The sequence below is a fragment of the Mytilus edulis genome, chromosome 5 (assembly GCF_963676685.1).
Source record: "Mytilus edulis chromosome 5, xbMytEdul2.2, whole genome shotgun sequence".
NCBI lineage: Eukaryota > Metazoa > Mollusca > Bivalvia > Mytilida > Mytilidae > Mytilus > Mytilus edulis.
The window spans coordinates 38,337,296-38,364,432 of NC_092348.1; the positions used below are offsets into that span (position 1 = coordinate 38,337,296).

Sequence of the window (27,137 nt, forward strand, 5' to 3'; positions counted from 1 at the left end):
CTTATTAACGTTCTTAAAAAGTTCCTTTCGCAGATATCAAGACGATCAGAAAACTCGGAAAAAATCATTTGAATGTGTTTTTTTGACACTGTACGCACACAAATACCCCAAAATCGGACTTAAACACATTTTAATCTTATCAAAATAGATGTTAATCGCGTTTTTATTCATGGTTTGAATCATAAATCCGACAAGCTATCATTTAAACCATTACAACTGAAATTCCCATTAGAAATAAAAAAATTAGCATGGGTGTACTGAAATTTTTTTGACATTTTTTAAACTGACCCATATGTGTTTATTATATATATGAATGATATCTAACATATTTCATATTGTGAGGGATGTTATATATTTTTTATATTTATATGGGGACGAAGTCCCCAATTACGGTAGAAAATTCAAAAAAAAAAAAAAAAAAAAAAATCGGGAAAATTTCCCGAATTTTTCATTGTACTAATGAACTCAAAATCGTTAACTTTTTTTTTCAGATCTAGTTCCTGTTCCGGTTTTCCCGCATTTGCGCAGAAATCTGTCTTGTTTGCATGAGACTTTGATTTTTTTTTTTATATTTACCAGTCTAGTAAAACATAAGATTGGATCTCAATACAAATTCAATTTTAATAATTGTTTGATATGAAAAAAACGTTACGTTTCCTGATGAAAGCGTTTCTTTTGTTTACATCGAATATGACGTCATAACTTAAAGAACGTCACAGCTAATTCCCTAACAACAGAACCAAATTCGGGAACGTTACGCACGGTATTTCCTTCTCTTTTATCAACATTTTGAATTAAAAATATAATACATACAGACTTCGTCCCCATTCACAGGTTATGCCTGCCTCATATTATGGCCCTACATTATGGCAAGCCGTTGTGGAATTTATTCCCTATTTATTAATATTAAAAAATCATTTATTAATATTAATAAATGATTTTTTAATATTAATAAATGATTTTTTAATATTAATAAATCGAATTTTTAATATTAATAAATGAATATTTAATATTAAAAATTCATTTATTAATATTAAAAAATCATTTTTTAATATTAAATATTCAGTCTGATTTCTTAATATTAATAAATGAATTTTTAATATTAAATAATACGCTGATTTTTTAATATTAAAAAATCATTTATTAATATTAAAAAATCAACATCAATGCCCTATTTTTTAATATTAAAAAATGACGATTTTTTAATATTAAAAAATATTTATTAATATTAAAAATTCGATTTATTAATATTAAAAAAATAATATTTAATATTAATAAATGATTTATTAATATTAATAAATAGGGAATAAATTCCACAACGGCTTGCCATACTACATGCCCTAGGGACGCAGTTTGTAAAAATAAGATATCTTTATCTTTACATTTCCGGAAAAGAGATTATATTCAGTCCGTGTATGTCGGTACTTTATCATCTTAGTAGAATATCCGGGTATATATTTGTTGATGTCAGATGGCACATGTTTTCTACTGATTTCTTTAATATTGCATCACTATTTCAATATTTCTCTTTGTTTGCACAGAGTTGATGGATTTATACATCCGATATATATAGGGTTCGTTACAGTCATAAAGAATACGGTTGTAAAAACTGACAAGGACTCGAGGTAACGGGGTAACGAAACGAAAAAAAATACAACAAAATGGTAATTGCGCACATACTATTTAATTAATATTTTGTTTTATCTACACTCACAATATTCAGCAAGAAATCTTTATCTTTATCACCATCATATTCCTAATATTGAATTAGTCTGGAATCTGAAGGCCAATCATAAGCTTTGTCTGAAAGAAAATAAGGGGGTGGTAGCCCAAATGATTATGACGTCTGGCAAGGCTATTTTAATTTTTTTCTGGGACGCCTTCCTACGACGTCATAACCATGATAACACTGAAGCCATTTTTTATGTCTGGAGTTTGAGAGCAAATTTTTGGGGGGAACTTTAAGACCTAATTTTGACAAAGTTTTCCTTGCAGGTTTAACATTTTTACATAATTACAAAGTCCTACCTTTTTTGTGCTTATTGATGTAAAATATTTCCAGAAATATCAGAAGAAGTGGTAAAATAAGATACAATTCCATTTGAGTCGGGCAAATATTCATTTATTTCAAAAAGATTTCCCACAATTATCAATGAAACGTCACTTCCGGTGAATATAAATTATTAAAATCAGTAAAATTCAATGGACTCAAATTTCTGGAACGTTTGATTTACATTATCCGGAAATTCAGGTCTGTCAAAATATATTATATACTGGTTTTAATATTTTATATTCACCGGAAGTGACGTTTCATTGATAATTGTGGGAAATCTTTTTGAAACAAATAAATATAAGTGTATTTAAAAACATAAAAGTACAATAATTGACTAAAATAATTCACTTATTTCTTAGAAGCTGAAAATGTCTTTTGTCATAGATCATGGAGATTATCATGCTAATAATTAAATTGTTATATTATGTGGCTTAAATATTTTTGAGAAATCTTATATTGTGATATATACATGGACATGATGTATATACAGAAATTTATCCTTCAACAATTTGAACCTGCAAGCTTCAGGTTGTTATTTTGCAGTTAAAAAAGTAAAATGTAATTTTTACTAAGAAAATGTAAGAAAGAACCTAATCCCACATTGTTTAATCATGTTTAATTGTAAACAATAATTGTCGAAGGCTGATTAACATAATTAATATCAATGTAAAATTATCAATGTTATTTTCTTTTCTAAACAGATGGCTAATACAGATGAAAAGCCAAAGGCAGAAACTTCTAAATCACTTTTCCGTGATATTACTGCTGATGATGAAACACCAGAGGTCATGGAGATTGAAAGTCTTTGCTTCAAGTGTGAAAATAATGTATGTTTCCTAAGGTGCAAGTACAAATGTACTGTAAACAAACTAAATTTTACAAGACTTTTGTGAGAAAATAGATAACTTGAATATAATGTATATTTTTTTATCTTACCTTATTAAACTACACCATCATGACCATGTACACCAAATAAATTTGAAAATCACAAAATTAAGTCACTGTGATGTTGGCTTAAAATGGCTAAAAGCAAATGAAAGTATTTGAGAAAATAAGTTGGTTTTCAGTATTAAAATTTATGTGTAAGACATTTTTTATATATATTGTGGACAGTGGTTTCCCAAACAAACTGATTTCAGTTCGTCACATTCCCTGTTTTCATTCTATTATGGTATTAGTGTGGAGAAAAGATGGCTGAAAACAAACAGCATTTCAATGGCTCTCACTTGAATCATTTTGTGCTATAAGTTAATTTGTATCATTTGTCATGTGTGTATGAAGAAACAATAGTAATTCTTTCGGTGTATCGTGTACATGTATGTGATTTATAGAATGACACCAAATGTACAGATTGTCAGACAAAAACAATCCTTTTCTTTCTTTTTTATTTGAGTTCATACTTCATATCTCTGACATAACACAGATGAAAAGATTCTTCACATTATATAAACAGTTAAATTTCATAATTTAATTCCAGATTATAGTACAAACTCTTATATTTTCAGGGTTTGACACGATTATTTTTAACCAGAATTCCTTTCTTCAAAGATGTGATCGTGAGTTCATTTACATGTGATAATTGTGGTTATCACAACACAGAGTTACAACCTGGTGGAAGGATCCAAGACAAGGGAGTCAAGTATACAGTCAACATTCAAAACCTAAAGGTATAAGGCCAAATGAAAAAAAAATGTGTGTTTAGGGTTAGTGTTTCTGAAGGGTAAAGACACTTCTATTGGTTTAATGAACATTTAAAATAGACCATCTTCGCTATAACAGTTACATCAACATATCTTTTGCATATTGTAACTGATGTATATTTATATATGTATATATGTGTATTATTCTATCAACAACATCCATGGTACTAATTTTACATGGCCAGATGCATATTTTCTCAATAAAAAATCTCTACAGTGATAATGGTGATGCCTAAGGCCAAAATATTGAAACTCTGAAATCTCATATATATATACCAAGATTGAACATGTTGAAGCACTTATTAAAACATGTTATTGACTTTATGAAAATCAACATTTTGTCGACACATGTTTTTATATTGACAGAAATAGGAATAGTAAATTTCCGATGAAATGATTGGTGAAAACTTTGAACCAGAGATGGTGACACAGATGGTGACATCATTTTTTCCTTAATCCTCTTACTACATGTACATACTTGATTTTTGGTACACAACTTATAAACAACATGTGTATTTTAAATATTTCTGACACCATCAATTTCATAAAATCAGGACTTTTTTAAATCAAGAACATCAAAGGAAAGTAGCAATTAATCACAAATGTCAAAAGCCAAACTTTATTTTATTGTTTTTGAAATTTCAGTATCATATATATTTGACATGTTCATACTTACTAATTATGAAATGTGTTGACTTTAAGGATTTAAACAGACAAGTTGTACAGACCAATACAGCAACAATAGCCATTCCTAAATTAGAGTTTGAAAATCCACCAAATAAAGGAGGTATGTATAGAAATAGGAATATGTTGTATGAGTGTCAATGAGACAAATCTCCATCCAAGTCGCAATTTGTTAAAGTAAACCATTATAGATCAAAGTATAGCCTTCAACAAGGAGCCTTGAATCATACCATACATCAAGCTATAAATGGCCCCAAAAATAATGACTAGTGTAAAACAGTTCAAACAGAAAAACCAACGGTATAATCTATCTACAAAAACCAGGAACACTTATTAACCACATACATATATAAAGTCTGATTGAACTTAATCAAAATCATTATTTTGAAAGTGCTTTATTGGTGAGAGGCCATACTGAGCTAATAATTCAAATGATCTGATACTAAATTTTGCCATTGAAAAAAAAGCACTATAATATCTGAATTTGCAATTTTTAATTTACCGTATACAAGTAATATAAACAATGATAAAGAAATTTACATGTTCAATATCTATACTTTTTTGTAGCTTTGACCACAGTTGAAGGTATTGTACAGAGAGCTGTCGAAGGGTTGTCGCAAGACCAACCATTAAGAAAGGTAAAATATAGTCATATTCATATACTCCTTTATGCAATCTTTACCAAAGACACCTACAAAACTGACTAAAAGGTACAGACATACATTTCCAGGTTGACAAACACGTTAATGTGTGCAAAATGATAGAAATAATGATATTGGTTTTATTCTACAGAAATAAAGACTTGTTGAAGGCCGTACGTTGACCTATAATGGTTTACTTTTATAAATTGTTATTTGGATGGAGAGTTGTCTCATTGGCACTCACACCACATCTTCCTATATCTATCTACTTGATTCATTACTACATTGATTTCCATTAATCATATTGAATTTTTGTTGTGTGCTTTAAATCTAAAAAACTACAATTTTCTTCTCAAACAATAAAATTGATAGCTATGAAAAAGTACATCTAGAGTTTTTTTTAAATTATTAAACCATAGCTTTACAACTCTGATAAATAAATATATTTTATTGTTCTGATTTTGTTTGATAGATACAACATCCAGAAGTAGCAGCTCAAATTGATGAATTCATTGTCAAGCTTAATGAACTTCTACTACTGAAAGAACCGTTTGATCTGGTAATTATGATATTAAGACATCTACAACAAAACTTTGTCAATAATGTGAATACATTCTTATTTGTGGGATACCTATTTTCATGTTTTTTTGTGGGTACCACAAATTTAATGTTCAACAAAGTGCTAATTTTATAAATACTATAAATATGAAGAGTTTTGCAAAAACATGAAAAACGTTTATTATATCCTACTCTGGGAGTCAGGGTTGGCAAAAACCCCGGTTTTATGAGTATTGCCCAGCCCAGTGGGAAATACTGGGAAAACCCGGGTTTTACTGGGTAATACTGGGTAATATAAAATACTGGTTTGAATTTCAAAGAGGATTCAGTAATCAAACACAAATGCAATGCATTTAAGATATATGTAAACCTATTTTTATTTATAAATAAGTTTACTTGTTTGAGAGTCTTATAATACATACATGTACAAAAGTACAAGTGTATACATCTAAGAAAGAATTATTCTCACATTACTTTTATAAAAAAATATTTTTATCAAATATATAACTAGTATAAAGAATTTAAGGATTACATGTACATGTAAGGAAAATTACTTCGAAACAATTTATAAAACTAATTAATAAGTAATTATTCAGATTAGAACACAGATATGTTTATATAACAATAAACAGTCTTTTCATTTCTATATAAACAGTTAATGACAAGACCCTGTAGGGTGTTTATTTAGAAATCATGATTGTGTATATATATTGCAATTTAATTTACAATTCAATTAAACACTGCAATAAAGTGTTAAGATTATTGAAACAATGCTTGGAAATTAACGAGGAATCCTAAATTGTGCAAATATTGTATTTTTCCTACATAGAATTTATGTGGAGAAGAGAATGAAATTGAATTTTTAATCTTCTAGAAATGACTCTCAATGGTTATCTGTATAAAATGTATATATTTAGCTATAATACTATGAAACTACAACAAGTCTTTACTATTTTGTGTTGAAATAAGCTTAAAAAATCATATTGCCCAGTTTTGCCCAGTATTCCCCATTTCAGGGAGTATTGCCCAGCCCGGGAAAACCCGGGTTTTCCCGCCCAGTAAAACCCGGGTGGGTAATACTTTGCCAACCCTGCTGGGAGTGTGATAATACAATCTGCAATGGGCATCTGTTTATTTATAATAAAAAGAAGATGTGGTATGGTTGCCAATGAGACAACTTTACATTAGAGACCAAATTAAATGACACAGAAATTATCAACTATAGATCACTGTATGGCCTGTATTTGTGAGTAAAACTCAGTCCTCAGGGTCAGCTTTAAAAGGTCACAAAACGACAAATGTAAAACTATTCAAACAAGAAAACTAATGGCCTGATATATGAGCAAAAGAATGAACCAGTGAATTACAGGCTCCTGACTTGGGACAGGCACATACAGAACGTTGCAGGGTTAACTAGTTTGAAGGCTATCCAACCATCCTCTAACCTGGTACAGTGGTGTAACAATACTACATAAGGACAAACTATAAAAGTCAGTTGAAAAAAGATTAGATCAATACAAAGCAGAAAGACATTGTTCAAAACACATAGTGGACGTTCCAAGGTACTTAAACATGCCCACAACAAAAAGGATTTTTTTAAAACAATTTCTTTGCATTTAGTTTCAGGGAGGTTAATACTGTTTAAATTCATTTTATTTCATTTACAGGTTCTTACAGATCCAAGCGGAAACAGTTATATTGAAAATTTATATCCTTCAGTTTTGTTATTTTACTTTTCAATCTAGTTAATAAGAATATAAATGTTGAATTCCTTCACATTGTACTGAAGATTCTTTGTTAATTTACGTTATCATATTATATCAAATGGAAACTTACAATTCAAACTGAAATATACAAATTTGGTAATCTTATACAGATTAGGAACTTCAGGGTATGCATTAACCAAACAGCAATCCAACAATAAAACTATTTACATATACATATGTCATTGTATGTTAATATGTTTGATATGAAATGTATTGAATTTTTCTTAACAATGGTACATATGCACCTCAGACTGATCCTCAAATTAAAATTTCACGTTACAACAGATCTAAAGCAGATAATGAAATTTTAGGACTATCACAGGTAAGCATAGTGGATAAGTCTGAAAATTGACTACAATTGAAAATGACAATCTAATTGATTGTTCAGTCTTTAAAAAGCTGTTCACTTCAAATTTGATGTTAAGGATGTTTGTTACTTCTTCTGACTTTTTTTCAGTTTGGAATTCGATAGTTTTATCCATTTAGTGCCATTAGAAAAATTTGCCCACTGACCCTTCCATGCCTTCCTTTCGTTCTTAATGTTATTGCCTATAGTTTTAAAGGGGCACTAGCTACGAGATATATAAAAAATATAAAGTTTGATTTTTTTCTGTTCAATCAATAACATGAATAATGAAAGTGATTTTAGACTTTTGATAGTTTGGATAAATGTTTTACATTGTTATAAATCAAATATGAGATTTGAGTGACCATGAATTTGACAGCTAGTGCCCCTTTAAAATTCATTTTTGAAAATTATATAAAATCCTTGGTTTTTTTCAATAGCTTTTGAAAAAAAAGGTGTCAATGTTTTAAGTATAAAAAATCTAGAGACAAAGCCTCCAAATTTTCAATTGATTATACCTCAAAACTAGAACAAGGAACTGTCATTGTTTTTCTAATTTTAGGTTCCCTTATTCATATTCTATCATTTTATAACAGTCTTTTAAAGAGTTTGTTATTTTGGAACAGAGGAGCAAACATCCGAAAGATAACATTTGGTTAACTAGTGTGAGTTGGTGTTTTCTGATATTTACAGTCATTTTGAAATTATTATATGTAAACAATACAATGTTTTTAAGACATTCCAGTTGATCATATTGTATAGAAATGTTGATATAACTATTGTCATGTAATTTCACCCACAAAAAATGAAATAAAAGAATAATATGCAGTAATAATATTTTAGGACTCTGAACAAGAGATGAAAGACAATGAACAATTTGATGCCAAGGAAGAGGTATGATTATTGATGTGTACTGTTTGTATTATTTGTAAAGGACCTAATGAAATGTACCTTAAAAATGACAAAATGAAGCACAATTTATTAAGAAACAGTTCAAAGTCAGTGGGTGAACTACTTTTAAAAAGCATTTCCAAATTTTGTTGAAACAATTTAAAAAACATAACTGCTGATAAAATTAAATAGAAATAACAACCTGCAACAACATTGGTTAACACATACATGTTTGAGGGGCCTGATGGGTTATTATTGTTCTTTGTGATTTACGCATTTTCACTATCCTGATCCGTTTTTCTACAGATTTTTATACGACCGCAAAATTTGAAAAATTTTTCGTCGTATATTGCTATCACGTTGGCGTCGGCGTCGTCGTCGTCCTGCGTCCGAATACTTTTAGTTTTCGCACTCTAACTTTAGTAAAAGTGAATGGAAATCTATGAAATTTTAACACAAGGTTTATGACCACAAAAGGAAGGTTGGTATTGATTTTGGGAGTTTTGGTCCCAACATTTTAGGAATTAGGGGCCAAAAAGGGCCCAAATAAGCATTTTCTTGGTTTTAGCACTATAACTTTAGTTTAAGTTAATAGAAATCTATGAAATTTTGACACAAGGTTTATGACCACAAAAGGAAGGTTGGGATTGATTTTGGGAGTTTTGGTTCCAACAGTTTAGGAATTAAGGGCCAAAAAAGGGCTCAAATAAGCATTATTCTTGGTTTTTGCACCATAACTTTAGTATAAGTAAATAGAAATCTATGAAATTTAAACACAAGGTTTATGACCATAAAAGGAAGGTTGGGTTTGATTTTGGGAGTTTTGGTCCTAACAGTTTAGGAATAAGGGGCCCAAAGGGTCTAAAATTGAACTTTGTGTGATTTCATCAAAAATTGAATAATTGGGGTTCTTTGATATGCCGAATCTAACTATGTATGTAGATTCTTAATTTTTGGTCCCGTTTTCAAATATTGGTCTACATTAAGGTCCAAAGGGTCCAAAATTAAACTTAGTTTGATTTTAACAAAAATTAAATCCTTGGGGTTCTTTGATATGCTGAATTTAAAAATGTACTTAGATTTTTAATTATTGGCCTAGTTTTCAAGTTAGTCCAAATTGGGGTCCAAAATTAAACTTTGTTTGTTTTCATTAAAAATTGAATAATTGGGGTTTTTGATATGCCAAATCTAACTGTGTATGTAGATTCTTAATTTTTGGTCCAGTTTTCAAATTGGTCTACATTAAGGTCCAAAGGGTCCAAAATTAAACTAAGTTTGATTTTAACAAAAATTAAATTCTTGGGCTTATTAATATGCTTTATCTAAATATGTACTTTGATTTTTGATTATGGGCCCAGTTTTCAAGTTGGTCCAAATCAGGATTCCATATCAAGTATTGTGCAATAGCAAGAAATTTTCAATTGCACAGTATTGCACAATAGCAAGAAATATCTAATTGCACAATATGGTGCAATAGCAATTAATTTTCAATTAGAGTTATCTTTCTTTGTATAGAATAGTAGTTGATAATATATGTTGGAAATTTGCCAGACATGACTATGATGTCATTTTCTATTTTTATTTGCCAATAACTTTATGTAAATAACTTCATTGGAAATTTGCCAATATAAAATGTTGCTGATGAAGCTTTTTTTCCTTATCTTATCTAAAATGTTTTTAGATAATGTATGTTGGACATTTGCCAGACATGACAATGATGTCATTTTCTATTTTTATTTGCCAATAACTTTATGTAAATAACTTCATTGGAAATTTGCCAATATAAAATGTTGCTGATGAAGTTATTTTTATTGTTTTATACAATAAACAATGTATATTCACTTTTACTACCAACCAATCTTTACCATTCAGTGATAACAAATACTTTATTTTACATTTTAATATTTTATGATGTATTTAAAAGAGTAGTTATTGTTGCAAACTCCATTAGAAATTTGAATTGATATCAGTTTTGGAAAAAGGGAAGCGGGGATGTGAAAAAAAAGGGGGGGGGTTTAAATTTTTCTCATTTCAGATTTCATAAATAAAAAGAAAATTTCTTCAAACATTTTTTTGAGAGGATTAATATTCAACAGCATAGTGAATTGCTCAAAGGCAAAAAAAAAACTTTTAAGTTCATTAGACCACATTCATTCTGTGTCAGAAACCTATGCTGTGTCAACTATTTAATTTTAGATTTAAAAAGTTTGAAGAAGAAATCTTTAATTGATTTGTAAAATCTTGACATTTGTTTTGTGTAAAAAAAAAACATGTAATGTCAAAAATTTGATCACAATCCAAATTCAGAGCTGTATCACGCTTGAATGTTTTGTCCATACTTGCCCCAACTGTTCAGGGTTCGACCTCTGCGGTCGTATAAAGCTGCGCCCTGCGGAGCACCTGGTTTTATTTTTTATACTTTCGTGATCCGTGATCAAGGAAATTAATTTTTATGTGAATCTTGATTGACAAAAAAATCAACTTGTGAATCATGATGAGACACCCCATCAGGCCCCTCGTGTTTTACATGTGCTTAACAACCTTGACATCTCATGGTTAGTTTATAGTATACCTGCAGTGCACCCTCATGGGTAGTAAAGTATTTTAAACACCCCAATAGTGGTGTTTTCTGGAGTTCACTTCACAAAATTTGTAAGCTATTTAGTTCACAGGTTACCGGTTGGTGGTCATATCTTCTGTTTGTATTTTTCAATTCTTGTAGATGCATTGTTGGAAAATTAAAAATATTTTTAATTATGCTAATGTGCATTTAATTTAAGATTGTCAATTCAAAAAGCTAGTTACTTAATTTTCCCAATGGAATGAAGACTTGTGTGCTTATTAGGTATTAAGATGAATCAATAATATGTATACTTTTATTTTCAGGTTGCTACTTTCGAGACCAATTGTCCGAATTGTAACGACATCTGTTCAACTAACATGAAAGTAGTTGGTATCCTTGATCATAAAATTATTTTCTTCAGTATTTGAAAATTTATAATTTGAATTAAATTAAACATATTGTTCAACAAAAGTATCAGAAGCTAAACTTCATAGGTCATAGTTGCATGTCAGAATAGTTTCTTATCTTTAAATGCATCGACTGCAACATTATTATATATATAGTTATCAAAGGTACCAGGCTTATAATTTGATACACCAGATGCGTGTTTCGCCTTCATATTTAAAGACTAATCAGTGACACTCAGATCAAAATAGAAAACGAAAAAAGTATGTAAAGTTGGAGAGTATTGAGAACCAAAAATTCCCAAAAAAATTGTGCCAAATACTGCTCAGGTAATCTATGCCTGGGATAAGAAAATCCTAATTATTTCAAATCGATCATACTTTTGCTAACAGTAAGTTTATAAAAATGACCATATAATTGATACGGGTATTCATGTCAACACGGACGTGCTGACTACTGGGCTGGTGATACCCTTGGGGACAAAACATCCACCAGCAGTGGCATCATATCTATTTTTAATCTTGCATAAACAGGCATTGAAAATATTTTTTATTAAAAGACCTGAACTTTATATTTTCTTAACAATCTGTAGACATTCCTCATTTTAAAGAAGTGATCATTATGGCTACAAACTGTGATAAATGTGGACATCGTGACAATGAGGTCAAAGGTGGCTCAGGGATTGAACCGAAAGGAAAGAAAATCACCCTGAAGATCACTGATGTTTCTGATATGAACAGAGATGTTCTAAAGGTATCATATATTATTTTAAACACTTCAAAATGATAAGCTAAAAAAACACATTAGGGTTTATACTACAGGACAGGACCTCTTATTTCCACCCATTCATTCCCTTTTAATACAAAGGAGTAGGTTCAGTAAGACCCCTTTTTGGCCCCAAAATATAGCAGTTTTACAAAATTGTGAAAATGTAATCTTTCAGCTATTTATTTGAAAGTAGAATGCTTCTGCTAAATAAATATGGGCTGTTTTTGACAAAAAAATGCACATATATCGGGTACTAACATCATAAGTCATGCTAAAGTACCGGTACTGAAATCTTCACAATTTTAGAATTTTAATTCAATTTTTGACAGTTTCGGTCTTGAATTAAAGTGGCAGCATTTGTGTTCATTCATAATATTGAAATCTGAGTTGTATTTGATGATAATGCATAACATATATAAAGGTTGAGGATGAACACGAATGCGGCCACTTTCATTTTTGACAAAAACCGTCTGAAAAGTGACGTTTTTTGGCATATTTTATAGATTTTTCATATTCAAGCTTCAATCAAAGTGTTTTTTAATGACTAAATCAGTTAAAATCTTTCACATAAACTTATCGAATCAATTGAAATAGACACTCAAGTGTTTAAAAAGTTTTCACAATCTTTCGTTAGATGAAGCTGAAATTTGAGACCAAAAATCGGTCCTTACTAGACCTACTCCTTTTTGTTTTGTCAAAAATAAATAATACTAGGATCTTTTGAAGTACATTTACATCTAAAACATTTGTAAAAGTAAGGTTTCATAATTTGTATTATTTATTAAAGTCCACCTCTACTCTTGAGTAGATGATATACATCATTCACCTTGCAAATTTTATCTGGTAGTCCGTTCTCCTTTCATATTGGCTCATTTTATTCTCTGCAAGAATTTGTTTAGGGGATTTTAACAGTTTTTAATAACAAAAAAAGAAGGCCAAACCAGCCTATAATACACATATATGCATTTCATTGACCTAAATTAAGTTGTTAATCTGAATTCAGTTGTCAAATTTCTATTTTGTAATTATTTTTTGTCAAAGAACTGTGCAATCTTATTTGACGCACAAATTAACCATTTTTTTTAAATTAAGTTGTTAATCTGAATTCAGTTATCAAATTTCTATTTTGTAATTATTTTTTGTCAAAGAACTGTGCAATCTTATTTGACACTCAAATTAACCATTTTTTTTAAATTAAGTTGTTAATCTGAATTCAGTTACTAAATTTCTATTTTGTAATTATTTTTTGTCAAAGAACTGTGCAATCTTATTTGACACTCAAATTAACCATTTTTTTTAAATTAAGTTGTTAATCTGAATTCAGTTATCAAATTTCTATTTTGTAATTATTTTTTGTCAAAGAACTGTGCAATCTTATTTGACACTCAAATTAACCATTTTTTTTAAATTAAGTTGTTAATCTGAATTCAGTTATCAAATTTCTATTTTGTAATTATTTTTTGTCAAAGAACTGTGCAATCTTATTTGACATGCAAATTAACCATTTTTTTTAAATTAAGTTGTTAATCTGAATTCAGTTATCAAATTTCTATTTTGTTATTATTTTTTGTCAAAGAACTGTGCAATCTTATTTGACACTCAAATTAACCATTTTTTTTAAATTAAGTTGTTAATCTGAATTCAGTTATCAAATTTCTATTTTGTAATTATTTTTTGTCAAAGAACTGTGCAATCTTATTTGACATGCAAATTAACCATTTTTTTAAAATTAAGTTGTTAATCTGAATTCAGTTATCAAATTTCTATTTTGTTATTATTTTTTGTCAAAGAACTGTGCAATCTTATTTGACACTCAAATTAACCATTTTTTTTAAATTAAGTTGTTAATCTGAATTCAGTTATCAAATTTCTATTTTGTAATTATTTTTTGTCAAAGAACTGTGCAATCTTATTTGACATGCAAATTAACCATTTTTTTTTAAATTAAGTTGTTAATCTGAATTCAGTTATCAAATTTCTATTTTGTTATTATTTTTTGTCAAAGAACTGTGCAATCTTATTTGACACTCAAATTAACCATTTTTTTTAAATTAAGTTGTTAATCTGAATTCAGTTATCAAATTTCTATTTTGTTATTATTTTTTGTCAAAGAACTGTGCAATCTTATTTGACACTCAAATTAACCATTTTTTTTAAATTAAGTTGTTAATCTGAATTCAGTTATCAAATTTCTATTTTGTAATTATTTTTTGTCAAAGAACTGTGCAATCTTATTTGACATGCAAATTAACCATTTTTTTTAAATTAAGTTGTTAATCTGAATTCAGTTATCAAATTTCTATTTTGTTATTATTTTTTGTCAAAGAACTGTGCAATCTTATTTGACACTCAAATTAACCATTTTTTTTAAATTAAGTTGTTAATCTGAATTCAGTTATCAAATTTCTATTTTGTAATTATTTTTTGTCAAAGAACTGTGCAATCTTATTTGACATGCAAATTAACCATTTTTTTTAAATTAAGTTGTTAATCTGAATTCAGTTATCAAATTTCTATTTTGTTATTATTTTTTGTCAAAGAACTGTGCAATCTTATTTGACACTCAAATTAACCATTTTTTTTAAATTAAGTTGTTAATCTGAATTCAGTTATCAAATTTCTATTTTGTAATTATTTTTTGTCAAAGAACTGTGCAATCTTATTTGACACTCAAATTAACCATTTTTTTTAAATTAAGTTGTTAATCTGAATTCAGTTATCAAATTTCTATTTTGTAATTATTTTTTGTCAAAGAACTGTGCAATCTTATTTGACATACAAATTAACCATTTTTTTTAAATTAAGTTGTTAATCTGAATTCAGTTATCAAATTTCTATTTTGTTATTATTTTTTGTCAAAGAACTGTGCAATCTTATTTGACACTCAAATTAACCATTTTTTTTAAATTAAGTTGTTAATCTGAATTCAGTTATCAAATTTCTATTTTGTAATTATTTTTTGTCAAAGAACTGTGCAATCTTATTTGACACTCAAATTTAATATAAACAGTAGTAGGAAATTACCACTAGCTAAATAGCTTTATTTAAATGCAATGTTTTGTTTGATACATCGATCTGAATGTTGGTTAAAAATGTAATGCTTTTAATTTTGGTTTCTTGTGTACAATTTGGAAATTAGTATGGCGTTCATTATCACTGAACTAGTATATATTTGTTTAGGGGCCAGCTGAAGGACGCCTCTGAGTGCGCGAATTTCTCGCTACATTGAAGACCTGTTTGTGACCTTCTGCTGTTGTTTTTTTCAATGGTCGGGTTGTTGTCTCTTTGACACATTCCCCATTTCCATTCTCAATTTTATCCTTTGTTTTTCAGAGTGAGACTGCTTCTCTATCCATTCCTGAACTAGACTTTTCTACAGGCATGGGAACATTAGGTGGAAAGTTTACAACTGTTGAAGGGATCCTTTTAGCAATCAAGGATCAGGTACTAAAGACACAAGCTAATTCGATTATGAAATATTCCTCTATATAAAAAAGAAGATATGGTGTGATTGCCAATGAGACAACTCTTCACAAGAGACCAAATGACACAGTAATTAGCAACTATAGGTCACATTACGGTCTTCAACAATGATCAAAGCCCATACTGCAGTCAGCTTTAAAAGGTTTCGAAATGACAAATGTCAAACAATTCAAACAAGAAAAACTAAATCCATATAGATACCAGTAAAACAATATTCAAAAATCTAATTACAGGGTTGAATTGTTAACCTTTTAGAATAAGTTTATTTACTTAGTATTCACTGAATGGAGGGTCACAGGGTGATTGTTGGTGATTGAGGTTGTGAACACTCTTTTACAAATCTGTAAAGTCATATATGATATTTGGTAATCATGGAATAAATAAGAGATTATCCGTCTTTAGTAAAAGTAAATAGAAATCTGTGAAATTTAAACACAAGGTTTATGACCATAAAAGGAAGGTTGGGATTGATTTTGGGTGTTTTGGTCCTAACAGTTTAGGAATTAGGGGCCAAAAAGGGTCCAAATAAGCATTTTTCTTGGTTTTCGCACAATAACTTTTATAGTACAAGTAAACACAAATCTATGAAATTATAAAATAAGGTCTATGACCACAAAAGGAAGGTTGGGATTTTGGGAGTTTTAGTCCCAACAGTTTAGGAATTAGGGGCCAAAAAAAGGTCCCAAATAAGCTTTTTTCTTGGTTTTTGCACAATAACTTTAGTATAAGGTAATAGAAATCTATGAAATTTTAACACAAGGTTTATGACCACAAAAGAAATGTTTGGATTGATTTTGGGAGTTTTTAAGTTTAAGTTCTTAGACCACATTCATTCTGTGTCAGAAACCTATGTTGTGTCAACTATTTAATCACAATCCAAATTCAGAGCTGTATCAAGCTAAAATGTTGTGTCCATACTTGCCCCAACTGTTCAGGGTTTGACCTCTGTGGTGGTATAAAGCTGCACCCTGCGGAGCATCTGGTTTCTGTCTATGAAGAAATAACTTAAAAAAATATTGTGCACACTTAATAACCTGCTACATGGGATGTAGCGGGTCTTTCTAAAGTCTCTGAATTCCATTTTAAGGAGTAAATCATGAAAAATGTTGATTTGTCATGATCACATAATAAAATTATGTCTATGAGCTGATAGACAAAAAAAATTAGGCCTTTCAGAAGATGTTTTAATACATCCAAAATAATATAATCAAAGGATAAACTTTTAAATTCCTAAAAATGAGAAATCAGCCAGACAAAATTGCCCTCTAAATTTATGTCAGAAAAAAAATATGTGATTTAGAAGATTTTTTTTATTTGTTAGCCTGTTTATATAAAATTCAAGTTAGACATACTGTCATTATTTTTCTACTTGCAAAAAATTGTGTAAACAAGGTTTTGCATGAAATTAGTAGGCTTATAGTATAATTAGTCAGAACAAACATTTTATAAAGTTATATTATAAATATTTTTCTTGTCAATGATGCATGTTTTATTGCAGTTAAAGGATTCCAATCCATTCTTTCGTGGAGACAGCTCTGAGGAAAACTTGAAAGGGAAGATAGGACAATTCTGTGATAAAATTGATGAGGTACTTTTATTTTATTATGCCCCACACCCCAAACAATTGAGGGGGAGATATATAGGAACCATCCTGTTATTCAGTCAGTCTTGTCTGTTTGACTATATATAGTAGCATGGGTTCGAATCCCGGCGAGGGAAGAACCAAAAATTTACGAAAGCAAATTTACAGATCTAACATTGTTGGGTTGATGTTTAGACGAGTTGTATATACATTATATACACAGCCATGTATCACCATCATTGATGGCGATCCGATGGATACATCTGTTGTAGAGTTGTCACTGACTCAGACATACTTATAAATATAATTATTTTCTGTGACTGTATATTACATTAATTTGTAGGATCCTTTACTATAGATAATTTAGCTGATCTGTAACAATAACATCTTCATGCCTTATATATCATGTACTGTAGTACGCCGCTAGATTAAAACTGACGAGGAAAGGTAACATACGGCCAGCGAAAGCTCTTTTTAATAGAGAGCCCAGGTGGTCGTGTGGTCTAGCGGTACGGCTGCAGTGCAGGCGATTTGGTGTCACGATATCACAGTAGCATGGGTTCGAATCCCAGCGAGGGAAGAACAAAAAATTTGCGAAAGCAAATTTACAGATCTAACATTGTTGGGTTGATGTTTAGACGAGTTGTATACGTCTGAGTCAGTGACAACTCTACAACAGATGCATCCATCGGATCGCCATCAATGATGGTGATACATAGCTGTGTACATAATGTATATACAACTCGTCTAAACATCAACCCAACAATGTTAGATCTGTAAATTTGCTTTCTCAAATTTTTGGTTCTTCCCTCGCCGGGATTCGAACCCATGCTACTGGGATATCGTGACATTTGGTGTCACGATATCCCAGTAGCATGGGTTCGAATCCCGGCGAGGGAAGAACCAAAAATTTGCAAAAGCAAATTTACAGATCTAACATTGTTGGGTTGATGTTTAGACGAGTTGTATATATATATATGCCTTGTTAGCACAGTTGTTCCTAAATGGCTTAATTGATATAGATGAAGTTAAAATGCATAAGAATCGATGGGTCACTGTGAAAACAGTTAAAATATGAGAAAATAAAGGGTGACAGGTAGGTGAAACTTACATAAATGAAGAGATAAATGAAAAAAGAACAGATTGATGCCTGATTTATATAATTCAAAGGCCGTTAATCCTCACTAAAAGCGACGAAGCAGCGCATCTATTTTGGATGACCAAATATCCACTTTTTGATATGGGACAAGCTCTGAAGTCTTAACGTCCCAGTTTGTCTGGCAAAACAGCCGTAGGACGTCAGAGTAATCACGGACTAGGCAATCACAGTCAGTGTCAATTAGGAAGATTAAGAGAAATAGTCAATGACAATCACAGTCACCAATTTATTCTTTATTTTTGTGTATTATTATTATTGTTGGTATGTAAGACATATTTTATCTTTCAGATCATTGAAGGGAAAAGAATGGGAGTCCACTTTGTTTTAGATGATGCAACAGGGAACAGTTATCTTCAGGTATAGGCTGTAAAGAAATTTTTGTGTGGACCTTTTTAGGCCCTTGCAGTATTAAAAGAGAGTTTTGAAATATCATGACTCGATGAAGAGCAAAAGAAAGTTAAAAATTATACCAACATGCCATTGGATTGCAAATTTTTTGCTTTGTAACTACAAATTATATCTGTTAAGGCCTTTCAAAAAATAAAACAAAGAATTTGTGAGTAAAGGCATAGGAGTTCCAAAATATTTCAATGTCTAAATTTAGAATTTTCCTTACTGAACATGGATCTTTTTGCATTTTAAAGGTTGTTGGGATAAGGAGTCCTTCATTTCTGTACTCCTTAATTTTTAAGGCCATAATTCTATATTCTTTATACTTTTTTCCTTAATTCTCTATTCTCTATATTTAAGCATTTCATTTTCTCTATGTTTCATTTATTGGTCCATTTTTATCTATACTTAATATTTTTTGCCCATTAATATTTATTCTGTAATTAACCTATCCACACCCTTATTAATTATGGACCAGTATAAAGTTTTTGTCAGGTAAAAGAATCAATTCTAGAAATGATAAAATTTACTTTATGTTAAAAATAAGTTGATTGGGATTTTTTTTTTATACTTCAGTTGTGTTAGATTTGAATAACTACACCATAATAAGACTTGCTATTTCCTGAAAAGGCATATTAGTCTTTTACCTTTTCACACATGTGCCTAAAAAATATATAACAATGCTTCTCTTCAAAACTATAAATTTTTGAAAGAACAGCTACATTTTGAAGATTTAGAACTCTTAACAAAGTTTAATTATGACATAACAAGATTTAAAATAATTTTTTTCAGTATAGTTAATGAAGAAGTGTATCCCCTCAAATTTGTACATTTAAAAATATAAAAGGAAAGGAAATCTGAAACTGAACTAAAATTGGTAGTCATAAAAAAATAATAATAAAAAAATCTTAATTTTCTTCATCAGAGTTGCCATTTCTGTCTTTATAAAAATATATTTGTTTTTGAAAAAAATTTTGGTTTGAAAAAATTTCAAAAGATAAATAGGGAAGGGTGAAAAATAACTTCGTCCATAGGAATAATCCCGAATTGCATTAGATTCAATAACATTGAGAATACATTAAATACTGTGGATTCATTTATTTTCGTGCGTACCAATTTTCGTGGATTAAGGAAAACTTTTGTTGTAATAAATTTCGTGGTTTTGGCAATGTCTGCATATATTCCTTAACACATTTGTATTTCATGGTTCCCCTGTTCTCAGGATGTCCATGAAAATTGGTATCCAACAAATAATATAAATGAATCCAGGTAAGAGATATTGACAAATGTGGTGGGCAGTGAAGGAGATTAGGTGTTTTAAATTAGGGCTATTCCAGAAAAAAATCTATGGGGGGGGTTGGAAGGCACATTATATTAATAATACATGGGTGATGAGTATCAGAGCAACATTTCACACTATAATGCATTTCATTCTCAAATACAATTGCCTGGGTGGCGGGTGCTGACAAAAACTGCCTTCCAACACCCCCATACATTTTTTTCTGGAATAGCCCTTTTGCATTTGAGTTAAAGATTACAGTTAACTACATTTTTGTAGTTACAGAGATTAAAAATCAGTAGTTTCAAAAAAGAAGATTAACCAAATACAGAGTTTCAAAATGTATACCATAATTTGATGAATATAAAATTCAAGGTATGAATGACATGAATCCATAACAAATTTGAATCTTGTTTTGAATCCATTTCCAATAAATGAATTGAATTGGAGTCAAAAACTGTACATTTATTTTTATTTTAAATGCTGTATATAAATAATTGTATATTTTAAATCTTTGTTGTTGAAATAAGAAAACTAGACAAAATCAGGGGAGATAATTCTATAACACAATCAGTTTCATAAAATGAGGATTCATAAAATAAAAAAACAATCCCTTCCTACCTACCCTAATTGGAACCACTGATATTATTTTATTTGGCCTTTCAACAAAAAAAAAGATCAAGTTCTCTATCAAATTGGTGTCACTTATGAAGATATGTCTAAAAATTGTTTTTTGAAAGCTAAAAATCCTCAAACTATGTTTATTTTGAAATTTTGATTTTTTTTTTCAGAATGTTTATGCCCCAGATGATGATCCAGAAATGGAAATAGAAATCTACGACAGAACCTTTGATCAGAATGAAGAATTAGGACTTAATGATATGAAAACAGAAAATTATGAGAGCTCATGACAAGAACAGAGCCTATGATTAAACTGTTCAAAATACAATTAATTTTTCTGAAGGGTTGGTTTATTTAAAAAAAAATGTACATTATTATTTTGATTATTTATTTTTTTATGAAATTTAAGAATAGGTTAAAGTCTAGAAGATAATAATGCTAATAAATTTTCAGAAAACATTTGGGGTAGATGTCAGTAACTATTCTTGTATTTTAACTTTGTGTATTAGATATATGCAGAATTAGGAATTTATTACTTGTGCAGATTTAGGAATTTATTACATGTGCAGATTTAGGAATTTATTACATATGCAGATTTCGGAATTTATTTCATATATAGATTTAGGAATTTAATACATGTGCAGATTGATGAATTTATTACCACAGTGTGGAGCAGAGGGCAGGAAAGTCAAAATATTTCTCTGTTAAATTATTTTGACAAGAAAGAAGATTAGAATATCTTGAGCCATTTTTCATAATCAATTTTCATAAGAATATGATTAATTTATGATTGGTGCAGCCCATTAGCCCCCCTTTTTATATTTTAAGTATTTAGAAATTTCAAGAATCCTATCCTTTAGCCACTTTTGTGATTAGTTGAATTCAGTTTTTTTTTCACGGAAATGAAAATATTCTATGATGTTTTACTGAAGAGAAGAACATTTGTGTAGGGGTATATTTTTGTTAATTGTGTGTTGAATATAAAATCTCTTATCAGCCGTCAGGTTTAATTTTTTTGGAATGGGGGGATGGCAGCTGGCCTCACTATCTCATGTTTTATTTAAGAGGACATGCAAGCATTAAAAATTTAGAGTTTTTTTTGTTGTGTGGATTGCTTGTAAGTATCTGAAGGCAATTTTTAAATGTAACCTTTTGGCTAAAAGGGGTGCTCTACTGGAGACCCATTTGTTATAACCGAAAAAAAAATGTTGAGCAAAGATTCTAATCAAAGAGCTGAAAGCTCTGAAGAAAAATGACGCCACTGTCTCTAATATTGGGATAGTTTTTATGCAAGTCTTGATTTTCACGTACCGTAATTAGTTTAACAATGCAACATGTATCGTGAGCATATAATTGATATTCGTATATGTGTGTGTGTGTGAAGTGAAGGTGACAACTGGCTGTTTTTTTAAGACAAATGAATAGGTCAAGACTAGCTGAATTGTACAAATAAATACCATAGAAAGGCTTGTATATTTCTCACTGGTACATAGTCTAAATACGGGTCCGTTCGCGTCCATTCACGTTTGCGCCCACTCATTTTCACCCCCTTTCACTTTCACACCCTACATGTTCGCACCCAATCTTAATTGGTTTTGTGTTTAATAACTCTGTAAGCAAGTGTTTTCTTATAAGTATAATTGTTGTCATTGTCTCAAAATAAAGTAAGACAGCAATTTTTTTTTTGTGTTGAATAAATCTTAATCATGTTTTGGATAGGGTATTGCTAAAAATAATAATAATCCTTTCTAAATAAAGTGGTATTTTGTTAACGTTTTATTTTGTGTTGAATAACTCTTAATCATGTTTTGGTTAGTGTATTGCTATAACTTGTTTCATTGACTTGTTTCAAAATGAAGTGAGATTCTGACTATGTTTGTTTCCGTGTGTTGAATAAATTTTATCATGTTTTGGTTATATTAGTGGATTGCTATATTTTGGTGTCTATGTTTTATTGTTTCGTTGTTTCAGATCAATGGGACCAAGCTGTTAAAAAAAATTATCTTTTGTGTTTTTTCCTTTAAAATCTTCAATGTTTTACTCATACCAAGCTATAAATACATTCAGTATTTACACCAAAGCAATTTAAAACAACAACCATGATTTTCCAATTATTCAACTTGAATTTGAATTAAAATTGGGCACGAATGAGTAGAGTGTGAATGTGCGAACGTGTAGGGTGCGAAAATGTATTGGGCACAAACAGACCTGATACAACACAGTCTGAACCCCCTTCTCCCACAAAATATTAAGTAAATAATCTTTTTGTTACTGCTATCAAAGGTCTAATGAAACTCAGAGAATTTCAAACATTTTGTCAAAGAATTCTAGTCAAACCGGCACCTAGTTAAATTGGCACCTGGACAAATCATCACCTGGTTAAAATCGACACCTGATATAGTCAATTCGTCACCCATGTTAAATATATATTTTTAACAGTATTTTAAGCAATAGGGTAAAAATAAGAAAGGGCTTGCCAGAATTTTTTTCAGTATTTAAGCAAAAAGAGTTAAATACTAACTTTCACATTTTTGGGTGTTCATGTACATTTTGTATATATTTATTTTTCTCAACTAAATGACTTTTTTGGTGTAGTTTTAATGATATATATATACGAGTAGTCCAAATAATTATTACGTCTGGCAAGGCTTTTTTAATTTTATTCTGGAACACTTTCCTATGACCGCAAGGCTATATTAATTTTTTTTCTGGGACGCCTTCCTACGAACGTCGTAGGAAGGCGTCCCAGAAAAATAATAAAATAGCCTTGCCAGACGTCATAATTATTTTGACTAATACATGAGATATTGGGTATTTTTCTGCATTATTTTAACCAGTTGAGCATTTTACAGGATTGTTGGTTTAATGCTGTATAAACTTTACTGGAAAAAAAAACACCTTAAATTTGCTAATTATTTTGCATGAAAGATTGATTTATTGAAAGGGACTCATAGTTTTCCATTTTATTTTAATAATTGACTTGTTTTTACAATTACACAAATTGTCTAATTGTTAAAACAACAGCTTTGGTAAGGGCTTCGTTGTTTACCTTTATACACAACATTATTATATTCACTTTCGTTTCGTTGTTTACCAAAATACACAACAACATATTCACTATGTACTTGGTAACAGTAATTAATTAATTGAATAGAAAATATTATAACAAATATTATTGGATGCCGAATTGACACCGACGTCGAATAGGTGCCGATTTGACTAGATGCCAATTTAACCAGGTGACGACTTGACTTGTACGTTTCAATTCCTCTGCGATCGTTTGCGGTATTTTCTTGAGAAAATCTATTTTCCATCATCAAAGAGAAGAAGAAACTGCTTTAAAATGATTCTGGAACGCTTCATGATTGTTAAAATAAGTTTTATTCACTCAAAAACAATTTTAAAACTTGCGATGTTTAAGCAGGAAGTTTCCAAAGCATGTGTAAAAGAAGAAATTAACCGGTGAGAGTGAAAATCCGTATATGACAGATATCCCTATAGTACGACTTTGAAAGTAAAACAGTTCAATCCTTTTGTAAAACAGTCTTTAATATACCTTTCACATTAATGTTTGAAGGGTCTTAAGCTTATTCAAACCATATAAGTCGGTATGAAACACCAAAACGGAATGAACAATAACCGATTACGTTTTGTAGTTTACAAATTCTAAAACTGGTTTCCGTCAAACTACAACACTTTGTTCGAGTGTAGTGGAATTCAAGTAGAAACCAGTGTAAACTGGGTCCTGGCTGATTTAATACTACACAATGATGCATAATGATAACACAAGCAGATTCCAGTTTGTATGGAAAATAGTAAATACGAAACCAAGCGCGGTAGGCAGAGAAATGAAATGAAGTTCAGGTCGGCAGTTATGGAACAATGACTGCGTCATTTTCCAAAAATAGAGTTGTTTCAAGAAACTAAGACATTGTAACATTAATTTATTTGTCTTTACTAACAATCTAGTTTGAATATTGATAACTATGTTCTTTAAAATGTTTGTTGCCAAAAAAAAATGTTCTAAAAAAATGTTTTGAATAAAAGTTAAAACCTAACTGCTTGTTTTGTACCATGCCAACAAAAAACTTGAGAATGTTGGTTATACTTTTCATGTGGTTGCACAAGCAAAATTAATTGGGAAAAATTTATATACTTTATTCCCACTTCATCTTTATATGACTTTCTTTCCAAAATAGGCTCCATTGATCTAAATGTTTTAGCATTTGGTGAATTTTGAGTAATCGAGAAATAAATCTAGAGTACAAGTCAACTAGGTACGGTAGTGTCTTATCTGAAGCAATTTTTCTCTTGTTTCCTGAAGCCATGCCTGTTTTTTGGAAGCCATGCACTTTTCTTCTAAAAAAAAATAGACACCATGTGCTCTTTTGCGTTATTGGAATCAAGATCAGTCTAGTAGACAGTAACCTTACAACAAAATATTACCTTAATAATAATCTTTAGATCTGCACAAAAACCATAAGAAAGACAATAAATATTACATATGATAATTTCTTAATTGTGCGGAGTCCTGGCTAGTTGGGAAAAAAATGTTCTGAGATCCATTATGAGGTCCTTGGCTTTGAAAATCAATGATGCAAAATTCATCAACTTATTTTACAAATGAAGTTTATAGATATCAAGGATCAATATGGAACTTTTAACCAAGGATTTATCAGGTAAAATAAACTGCTGACACTGAGATATACTTCACTTGTCTGCAGAAAATAAAATAAAAAGACAATCTGTAAGACTACAAAACACTGCCCATTTATTCCAAGTTTGACATTGGGGGCAGGGCATCGAAATAATCTTCAAACTGACATGTACTGAAAGTCATGCAACTTTAAAGAAAATATCATTGATCTATCACAAGTAATTCTTTTCAAACTATAAACCGAAGCAGAAATCTTGTATTGAAATTCAGTCACTGGACTATCTATGAGGTAGGGCCTAGAAATAGTAATCAAACTGATATGTACTGATACTAATGTGACTTTATACAAAATGACATTGATCTACATGTATCACAAGGAGTTCCTAGCACATTGAATTAGGAATAATAATTTAAAAAATACTCCCCTGCTGGAAAAACACTTGCTGTTCAGTATGAAAATTTCGCAACTTTTGTCACAGGTGAGGTGAAAATGGGAAGACTTCTAGACAACTGAACATTACAAAGTACAACTCAATAGCTGAATAATGAGCAATAATGACCTCTGACATTTTAAATTGAGAAGTCAGGTATCATGGAAGTGTGATTTATTGCCTTTCACTTTGCTTCAGTTGTCATACTTAACTCTCCTCTGACACCATAATGAAATTATCTCTCGACATAAATTCATAAATAAGATCAGATAACAAGATTTCAACTGGATACTGGTTGACAGGGAAATATTTGAAAAAGAAAACCATGCTTTGATATATAATTGTTTACCTTTAATAAACACACCGACTTGGATGGAAAGTTGTCTGTGAATGTCTTATGGGCACTTATACCACATCTTCTTATAAGTCCCCTACCGACTAAGCATAAGTGGACTTCAGATTTGTAAGCGGTCTCACGGTTTGTCTCAAAAGAAACTTGTCTGTCTGTCTGTTCATCTGTCATTCATGTCATAACAGCAAATCAGTTTTCCAAATTTTTTTCTTTGTGCTCGAGTATATATTTGAAATTTCGTATATTGTTTTATCAGGACATTACAGATCAAATGTTGAATTTTGTTCTGGTCTGATGATTTTCTGCAGATTCATGGTCCTTGGACTTTAAAAAATTCAATTAAATAATCAGTTTTAAATAACAAGTTTTCCAAATTTTTTCCGTCATGCTTTGAAGATATTAAAAAGATGTGGTATGATTGCCAAGATGTTGACTTGATACTGAATTTAAAAGTTTATACAATAAAAAGTTAAAGATAGATTAGAATAGTGTTCTAGTACAATGAATTTTTAACTGGTAGAGAACTATGCATTGTAATGCACTACGCTTAAGGTTGCACTTTATAAAAACAGCTGTTTCTCAAACCACGCCTCTTTAGGAGAGATATATAATATTCATAGATAATTAATTCTGTTTACATACTGGTTCCCAGATATAATCTCGATGTTTCATTTCGTAGAAACATAACTAAGGAATGTTACCAGTGAATAAGCATATGCATTTTAATCTAATTGATATCTAAGGGAACCCTTAAGTCAAGGTTGGGGTTGTAAAGAATTTTAGTGTAAGTTTAAACTCTTAGAAGTTT

At 30.1% G+C, this 27,137-nt stretch overlaps 1 protein-coding gene across 2 annotated transcripts; it reads left to right on the forward strand.

The window, feature by feature from the left end:
• Window positions 1–1,426: 1,426 nt before the first annotated feature.
• On the forward strand, window positions 1,427–24,947 carry LOC139523616 (zinc finger protein ZPR1-like). Of its 2 annotated transcripts, none has more exons than XM_071317768.1 (16): window positions 1,427–1,664; window positions 2,755–2,880; window positions 3,559–3,720; window positions 4,456–4,540; window positions 5,005–5,075; window positions 5,551–5,637; window positions 7,304–7,344; window positions 7,640–7,724; window positions 8,592–8,642; window positions 11,526–11,592; window positions 12,200–12,360; window positions 15,709–15,819; window positions 17,357–17,446; window positions 18,888–18,956; window positions 21,060–22,121; window positions 24,798–24,947. In XM_071317768.1, the coding sequence occupies exons 1-15, from the start codon at window positions 1,662–1,664 to the stop codon at window positions 21,177–21,179; spliced, it is 1,329 nt and encodes a 442-aa protein (XP_071173869.1). In that variant the 5' UTR covers window positions 1,427–1,661; the 3' UTR covers window positions 21,180–22,121; window positions 24,798–24,947. The 2 variants fall into 2 exon arrangements, with proteins under 2 accessions (XP_071173869.1, XP_071173868.1); XM_071317767.1 differs by having other exon boundaries at window positions 1,445–1,625.
• Window positions 24,948–27,137: the final 2,190 nt, after the last annotated feature.